This window comes from Chiloscyllium plagiosum, chromosome 13 (assembly GCF_004010195.1).
Source record: "Chiloscyllium plagiosum isolate BGI_BamShark_2017 chromosome 13, ASM401019v2, whole genome shotgun sequence".
NCBI lineage: Eukaryota > Metazoa > Chordata > Chondrichthyes > Orectolobiformes > Hemiscylliidae > Chiloscyllium > Chiloscyllium plagiosum.
In genome coordinates, this window is record NC_057722.1 from 46,896,695 (window position 1) to 46,906,236 (window position 9,542).

At 39.2% G+C, this 9,542-nt stretch overlaps 1 protein-coding gene across 4 annotated transcripts in view; it reads left to right on the forward strand.

Moving 5' to 3' along the window:
- Window positions 1-8,577, forward strand: part of LOC122555972 (lisH domain-containing protein ARMC9) — a 146,983-nt gene extending 138,406 nt beyond the window's left edge. For 2 of the 4 annotated variants that reach the window (XM_043702294.1, XM_043702297.1), the window contains 2 exons: window positions 608-783; window positions 6,226-8,576. In XM_043702294.1, coding sequence (XP_043558229.1) covers window positions 608-783; window positions 6,226-6,248 — 199 coding nt within the window. In that variant the 3' untranslated portion in view covers window positions 6,249-8,576. Of the gene's footprint in view, window positions 1-607; window positions 784-6,225 lie in introns of all 4 variants that reach the window. The other 2 variants (XM_043702296.1, XM_043702295.1) reach the window with 2 other exon arrangements.
- Window positions 8,578-9,542: the final 965 nt, after the last annotated feature.

The window sequence follows — 9,542 nt, forward strand, 5'->3', positions numbered from 1 at the left end:
ACTTGTTTTTTTTTAAGTTGCTTGACTCTCCTGAAATTTCAGTTAAAGCAGTCTAACTTCCATTTCAGTCATTGTTCCAAAGGAAAACTATGTGATCTCTTGCAAATGTTTACAAAAGAACAAACTATTTGTTCAATTCTTTCGTAACATGAGAAGTATAAGAGCTTCAACATTGATGAGCATGCATTGCAAGCAAGTCTTTGTTTGTCTGAGGAAGGGTCACTGGACCTGAAACAGGTCCAGAGAGAAACTCAAATTTCTCTCCACAGATGCTACTAGATCTACTGTGCTTTTCCAGTAATTTTTGTTTTTGTTTTTGTTTCTGATTTACAACATTTGCACTTCTTTCGCTTTTTATGAAATTATAGCATTGTACAATGGCCATTTTCCAATATGTAACCATTTAAAGTTTGATCACTTTTTTTTCTGTTATGTAAAAAAAGAGGAGCAGCAATAATACATTTTCTGTCATAGTTGACAGAATTAGTTTTGTAATGAAATATAAAACTTGATTTCATAATCAGGTGTTGTTGAACCTTGAAAGGTAAAAAGGACATGTGCTATTGAATATCTTTGTTCATCCATTCTGTTGTTTCTGCCCTTATAGGCAAAATGATTATGAACTTGCATTTGACAGTAGGCCCAAGATTCCTCGAACTCCAGATGTGTCTACTAGCCCACAAAAGATCAAGACTCCAACAATTGCCCCTCAGTTTTCTCAGTCCGGTCCTCAGCAGACAAGCCGTCCAGGTTCTGCAGGATCCTCTAACAGAAGCAGACAGAGTGAGTAATAAAGAGAAGGGAGGAAATTTAACATTTTTATATAGTGTCCCTGGTCTCCATACAAAGTTTCTGCACTTCAAAATAGTAGCATTTAGGGCACCATGATAGATAAAAATGTTCCTGGTCTAAGAAGGAGAAAAATCTATTTGTTCCTTATTCCTGAATGCTACCTGGTGATACCTATTTAAAAGGACGCATGTAAGGATGTTGGGTAAAGATATCTATCAGCTTATTTTTGAAACACAGAATATTTGAACAGTCTTATTAATCCATCTAAATTCAGATAGGCTCAATAAACATAATGCAAACACTGCCACCAGCTTCTCTCTTAACGTTTTAATTCTCTGCTTTATATTTTTTCTCATTTAGCTTTTTCCCTCTCTCTTCAGCTTCTCTATTGTTCATTTACTTTCTTTCCTACCTGATAGCAGGAGGACATTAGTGCTTGGATGTAAGTTCTAGTATCCCGTTCATTTTTCATGTCATAACTAAGCAAGTAAAAGCAATTTGGTAGATGGGTGCTCATGTGAAATGGCTCTGCTCATAGAATCATAGCAGTGTGAAAGCAGACCATTTGAAGGGCATCCTATCCAGGTCCCCCACCCCACCCCCACTACCTTATCCCTATAACCCTGCATTTCCCATGGCTAATCCACCTAGCCTGCAAACCTGTGGACACTATGGTCAATTTAGCATGACCAATCGACCTAACCTGCACAATGTTGGATTGTGGGAGGAAATTGGAGCACCTGGAGGAAACCTACACAGATAAGGAAAATATGCAAACTCCACACAGACAGTAGTCCAAGGCTGGAATTGAACCCAGGTCTCTGGTGATGCGAGGCAGCACTGTTCCACTGTGCCATTCTAAATTCTTTCTTGGAATGTGGGCATTGCTGGCTGGGCCAATATTTATTGCCACATGTAGGCCAGATCATAAAGAATGGCAGTTTCCTTCCTTTCACCGACAAATGACAGCGCTCTCATTGTCATTGTTAGATTTTTTTTTAATATTGAATTTAAAAAGTAAGATTTGAACCTAGATCCCCAAATCATTATCTGGATCTCTGGATTAATAAGTTGAGGAGCTTATGCTTGTAATGTCAACTCTCCTGCTACTTGGATGCTGCCTGACCGGCTGTACTTTTCCAGCACTATACCTTTTGTCTCTGGATTAATAGTTCAATGATAATTACCATTATCCTATTGTCTCACCATAATGCCTTAGCTTTCTGATTCTCTCAGTCTGTTCAAAAATATATGTATGTAAATATGCATTCTATTTTTTTTTATAGTATTGCATTTTGTAAGAAGAGATATATGTGTTATGAGTTTGACAATTGTTCTGCCTTGCAATTATCTGCACTATAAATACACTGAAGTATTTAAATATGGTCTGACACCAGAAAAACCACTGTATAAATGAAGACATTTTTTCTATCTCATTTTAGTTCGATAGTCTTCTGTTTTTGCTGGTATTGATTTTACTGCACTTCTGTCATTTTGCGTTATGGCTTTCCATTTAATAAATTTTTCTGTGTATCTTTGGGGATTAATTGTACACTGGAAATATGTCTGACATTTAATTGTCTTGTGGTTGTCCTTCTGCCCTTATTGGAGAGGAGGTTTCATCAGCCAGAACTGCTGGCCAATCATATGGGAACAGCAGTCCCTGCAGGGATGGTAGGCAGTCCCCAAAACTGAGCAACGTGGAGCCTACAAATAAGTCCAGGAATTTGCTAGGTTCAGGCTGGAAGGACCCATTGAGTGGAAATGCACATGGAGAGTGCATGACATATCTTGATTGAAAGGGATGAGGAATGGCCTCCATTGGCCACAGTATTCTTGATTAAAAGGCACCCCATCCAGCCCACAAAACTTTTACTAGATGACATGAGGCAGCCCTATCTAAGAGCCCATCAATTTCTTCACAGGCAAGTGGACAATTCAATGTCTACCTCCCAACACGGGTAAAATATTCACAGGATCATGTGGACAGTGAGCCTGGTCCACATTGTCTTCCTGCCAGCAACCCTGAGGGAAGGATTAAAATTATGCCCTTGATCTCATTTGGACTGAATGTGGAGTCTAATTTTTCTTGCCTGTGAAAATATTTTTTATAAATTCTTTCAGGCGATGTGGATTTCTTTGGAAAGGCCATAATCTGTGGCAGATTCCTAATTGTTGGTGATGAGTGGGCGCAGCAGGTACTATGCTGCACCTGCAGAATTTATATTTAGAAGCTCCTAAATACATCATGGATTTTTTTTTAAATCAGTTTTCCATTTTTACTGTAAAGTTATTTGATGTATTACCAACTCAAAAACACAGAAACAAGCTCAACAAGCAAATAATTTCAATAATCTTTCCTGCTATTGTATCAGATGCACTTTAACTGCAGACAACGTAATATCTGGTGCTACTTATTGCCATATGTTATAGTCTGTAATTTTGCACCATGAACTATTGACTTTGACAATCTGTGCCCCCGTACCTTTTGTCCTTTTTTTTAATAAGACATTGCTGTTTCCTGCTTATTGCTTTCATTGGCCAATCAAAGCATGGAGAAGGAAATGTAGCAGTACAGAAAATGTACAATATAGCTGTAATACACATATTTCAAAAGTTTCGGTAGATTTTTACTACTTTTTCTAATGACTATACTTTGTTTTCTAGACTGGAAACTTTCGCAAAATATTTTGAATTGCAAAGAACATGTTTTGACTAGTTTGGCTATCAACTAATTATTATTCCTCAGCAGCAGTTAACATGTTTATTTGATTGTCTCATCATATTATTCACTGGGGAGAACCATTGTTGTTCTTGCAGAATAAATTATGCACTTACAAAGTTGTGAGTGGGAATTGTGTTTTGTGAACACTGTTATTCCTATATTTATTACTTCCCCGACTTTTGTGGCAGTTTCAGCTCAGTTCTATCGAGAGCATTCATTGACCATGAGTCAAAAGATTGCAGGTTAAAGACATAAGCAGGAACCAGAGCACATGGATAGTATTTGATCTATAGGTTTAATGAATGAGCTCAGTTGAAGATTGAGATTCCATGTGAAAAAGATTTAAGGCTTTAGCTGCATACATGACTTCGATGAGAGACCATTAAATATAGTTTGATTTAGCTTATTGAGCAAAATAATTTTCAAGTAGCAAAGAGTGAAACAAGAGACATACAAGGTAATCAGAGGGTTAGATAGGGTGGACAGGGAGAGCCTTTTTCCAAGTATGGAGACAGCAAACATATGGGGACACAACTTTAAAGTGAGGGGAGACAGGTATAAGACAGATGTCAGAGGTAGTTTCTTTCCTCTGAGAGTAGTAAGGGTATGGAATGCTTTGCCTGCAACAGGAGTAGATTTGCCAAGTTTAAGTGCATTGAAGTCGTCATTGGACAGGCATATGGACGTACATGGAATAGTGTAGGTGGGATGGGCTTAAGATTTGTATGACAGGGCGGCGCAACATCGAGGGCCGAAGGGCCTGTACTGCGCTGTAATGTTCTATGTTCTGTAAGACTCCAAAGTCATTGCAGTGGCCCATTGTGCATTTGTTCATTTATTTCATTTACTTTTGATCAAGTACTACGTAAAGGAATTTGACTGAAGATAGAAATAATGCAGTATGAACAATCAACAATATGTACTGCAGCAACTCTACAAGGCTTCTTTGACAGCATCACTTTCATGACATTTAACCCTTTGAAGTACAAGCTCTTGGGAACATCAAGCCTCAAAGTTCCTTTAATTAGTTTGCCGCTGGTTTGTTGCTGGGTCAAAATTGTGCACTTGCTACCTAATGTGTGTAGCTTCAACACATGAACTGCAGGAGATTTGGGTGGATTCAAAGACAACCAAATATATACAACAGATGGTGCCTTGCCCGCAACACACTCATCCCATAATGGTTTTATTTCAAAAATCAGGAATTGTTAATTTATTACAGCCAGCTAAGAAGTTTCCAGTCCTTTTTAACAATTGCAAATCAAGTTGCCATGATAAAGTTTGGACTCTGATTGAGATGGAAATCCCCAATATGCCTGCACCAAGTACAAATATATGCTTCAAAACCAAGCACCAGACAGGATTGGGAATTGGCAAAAGTAGCTATGATGGAACTGGGGAGCAGATATGTGCTGTTTGCACTGACAGTTGCTTTCAGTTATGGGGTAACTGCTGGCTGCTGATTAGCCATCCTCAGCAATTGAATCTTGTAGGTTTGGCACAATAATCTGGGTGAAAGTGAGGACTGCAGATGCTGGAGATTGGAGTTGAGAGTGTGGTGCTGGTCAGGCAGCATCTGAGGAGCAGGAGAATGGACATTTCAGGCAAAGGCCCTTCATCAGGAAAGATGATGGGCTTTTGCCCAAAATGTTGATTTCCTGCTCCTTGGATGCTGCCTGACCTGCTGTGCTTTTCCAGCACCCCACACTCGACAAAAACCTGGGTGTCTATGGTGATGGTCCTCAGAACTGTCTTGCATGTTTTTATGGTCCATGACACATGATGGCGCTGCAGTGAGGCATGGGAAGTTCATTGTAGGATCTGCACTGTCCTCAGCCAATTACTTGGCAAATCAGAAGCGATCAAGTTCAGTTAGGACTTTCTCAAGGCTTGATGTTGCACATTATTATTTTAAAAAGATGCAGGGATGAGGGGAGAAGGCATGGGGATAGCCTGCTGGTAAATTGCTGCTCTGGAGAATCGGTGCAGATACAAAAGGCCAAATGATTGTCTTGTGTTCTGTTATGAATGCTATCATTTTAGTAAAGCCCACCACCACTTTTCTCTGCCTTCTAAAAATGTAAGGTCAATTGTGGTGAAGTTATTTTCTTACTGTGTATGGTCATAGGGGTTGGGTGCACATTAGGGGATTTGGTTCACTGAATGGTTATGAAAGGGGCTGGTCAGCAATTGGGAATGGATCTGTGTCAGGAAGTGCCCTACTTTGTTTCTTCCACCTCTATGTTCAGAAAAGTACATATTGGAAACATACCACTGACACGTCACCTTGATATACCTGATCATGCCATATCCTGATATACATCTTACCTTGTGTGTTGTTATTTTGCTGTTTAACAGCAGCTGATGTTGGCTATCTCAGAACGAACCAGTCTTTTCAAAGGTCCTGAAATAATGCTAATGCCTATGGTTATTGCACACCTTTTTTTTCTTTGCCTTTACTGTTATGTAATCTGCAATGCAATTCCTACCCATGCATTAAACATTTAGGAGACTATTTAGCACTCAACAATGACCACTGTGTAGATGAATTCCTTGTCTCAACTTTTCTTAATCTTTTTAAATCACATTTGTGTCAGCTTTGAAAGATTCACATACTTGCTGTCTAAACATTGTGTTTATTAAGCCATATTTCAACACAAGTGTTCAGCTGTTCGCATCTAAATTCAACTTGTTTGTTCCTTTTGTAGGCAGCCAGTCATACAGGAAATGACAATAGATTTTTCCTCAGGAATCACCTGCTGAATCCTTCACCAACTTCCTGTAATGATCCTCCTCATCACATACGATCCACAGTACTGGAATGATAAAATCAAGTGAAATATACTGCAGTATAGGAATTATATTGTCCATATTCAGCATGAACTTTTTATGTTATATAACTAAGTGAATTTTTTGACAATGATTTCAGAAATGTAAATAAGAGTAATTTATCCTTTTATTCTTTATTATATTTTCACAGGTAGTACTCCAATTTTGGGAAGGTGTTAAATTCTGTTTTTGACTTTTGTTTTGTAATGTTTTTTGAGGGTTGTTTTTGCTTTACATCATATTCCTATGGTCATGAAATGAATGAAAGATTATTGCTCTGAAAGTGCAGCACTGTAATATGTTGTGCATTTGTCTGAAATAGTCACTATTTTTCATTTATATATTTATGTAAACAGTGTTTGCATTATATTTGACATGTGATATGGAAACTGTAATTTTGTCAAAAAAGAGAAATAAAATCTGGTCATAGAAAGTTTTTAAATTTTCAACCAGTTTATTGACAAAAGCATTTGTACACTTTCTCACATGTTGCCATTCCTACATATATTCAAATAATGTTTATTAATTGCAGACAGAAGAAGCACCAATATGAAAATTCTGAAAGTCACATCAGCCATCATTGTGCTTTTTCTTAAAATAACATTTTCTTAAAATTTCTTTTAATATGGAATGTTATTTTTCTAAATGAAAATTTGAGTGGAAGTATCAAAGTTCATTTCAATTAGTACCCCAACAACTATCAGAGAGGAGGATTTGCTTCCATTAAGGTGAACTTTACCAAGATGAAAAGCTTCCAGACCTGGCTTTCTTAAAATATGTTTTAGTTTTTGGCTTGAAAACACAGGAGTTTTATAAAAAGTACTCATTTTCTGTTTGTGCTGATCCTGCCCATTGCCTTTATTTACTGGTTGCTTCGGATGCTGCCAGAACAATAGCAATCATTGGCAGAGTAGGATATGCCAGATTCCCCTAGTCCATATTTTGTTGCTTGCCTTGTGTGTGGAGAGTTCTGTTTTTTAAGCGTTCATGTTTCATTTGCTGTTGTCGAGGTGGAGGACACAGAGGGTGCTTTCTTCAGACCTGAAGTGTAAGGTAACAATTGAATGCCTGTCTCTGTACTAACTTGGTAGCTAGAGTAAATAACTACTTTAAATAGTAATCACAGCCTTTTAAAAGCTGAAGGGGTTGCACTGTGTTATCATAGGGACACGGCATGAAAATGACCTGGAACATTGTACAATCTTCCAGGATTCTACCTTCACAGGTTCACATCTAAATGTCATCAATGGGTAAACCGATCATGGTCATGATTGGCTGATTCTGTCCACCTGTCTAAGACTGTGGTCAACAGAAAAACTTTACCCGCCTTAGCATTAAACACCTCGGGTCATTCTGTATATAAATGGCCAGTTAAAAATTACACTCCTCTGAGCCAACTGGTAGCTCAATTATGTGTTTCCTTTCTTGGCTAAGGCAGCTGAATAGGTTGATTTGTGCTATGTGAGTTGTCTAGTGAGTATTTCAAATTATTGCTTCGTGCCTCTACCCTCACTTTCCTTTGCCCTGTTCCCAACTTAACTGAGTGAATTGGAATAAAGAGTTTCAGATCACCACTTCCTCTTTCGATCGCAGAGTTTATATCTGTTCCAAAATTAGAGGCAGTTCTGCCCAAATTAAATTTTTGTGACTTAATACATAACTCTTCATTCTCATCATGATAGTTCACAAATGACATTTGTAACAGCTGCTTTTCTGTCCTGCAAATATTAATCCTTGCCTTTGTTCACTGGGTCAGCAAGATTCTTAGTTTGAGTCTGAGACAATAAAAGGAAACCACTTGCATATGATCTATTCTGATAAAGATGTTGTGTTTGAAATGAAAGACAAAGACTTCCTGCAGCTGTACCTAAATACTCTGTCACCGTGTGGCTTTCCTACTAATGTAATTGATAGTTTAAAAAATGAGAGAGCTTGCTGACTTGGTTTGTGGTCATCCCTTTGTACAACTGATCATTTCTAACAGAGTAACTCCAATAATATACATCTCCATTTTATACATAAGCTTAATAGATTCTACTGGTAACAACTCTTGGTTAACATTTATGTGAAATTGATAAAACAATAAGAGTCAATATAGCTTCTGAAATCTATGTTTTTCTATTTAAAATGTAATGGATGTTATTAAAAGTAATGATTTATCGTGTTCAGATGCAACTCCTGTGATAATGTAAGACAATTGTGCATGCTAATTGATTTATATTGCTTCACTCACTGACAATTGCTACTGCATTTCCATGGAGCTTGTACTTAACTTGTCAAATAATATACATTCCTTCACTAATTTTGCAGATTTTTTTTAATTTCAAAAATATACTTTATTCATATATATTTAATCTATACAATTGGACATGTCATCATTCTGTAAACATTCCATTTCTTTGCGTATCGAAACAGGGTAATCATTCGTATTCACAGGTTGGTGCGATTACATTGAGCTGAGGCGCCAGCGGAGCCCAAATGACTGCGTGGGCCCCCTGTTCTTCTTAGGCAGGCAGATGTTAGACGGTGGTCTTTCCCCACCGCGCCTTGGCGGCAGCTGCCCCAAGCTTCAGCGCGTCCCTCAACACGTAGTCCTGGACCTTGGAATGTGCAGTCTGCAACACTCAGTCGGGGTCAACTCCTTCAGCTGGAAGACCAACAGGTTTCGGACCACCCAGAGAGCGTCCTTCACCGAGTTGATGATCCTCCAGGCACAGTTGATGTTCATCTCGGTGTGCGTCCTGGGGAACAGGCCAAAGAGCACGGAGTCCCGTGTCACGGCGCTGCTCGGGACGAACCTCGACAAACACCACTGCATTCCTCTCCAGACTTCCTCTGCATAGGCACATTCCAGAAGGAGGTGTGTGACAGACTCGTTCCCCCCCCCCCCCCCGCAGCCGCTTCGAGGGCAGCGTGCAGTGCGGCTGAGAGTCCGGGCGTGCATAAAGGATTTCACAGGCAGAGCCCTTCTCACCACCAGCCAAGCCATGTCTTGGTGCTTGTTGGAAAGTTCTGGCGATGAGGCATCCTGCCAAATGGCTTTGACAGTCTGCTCAGGGAACCGCTCGATAGCATCCGCCCTCTCCTTTTCCCGAAGGATCTCAAGGACACTACGTGCTGACCACTTCATAATGGACTTGTGGTCAAAGGTGTTTTTCTTCACAAACTTCTCCACGAAGGACAGGTGATACCGAAC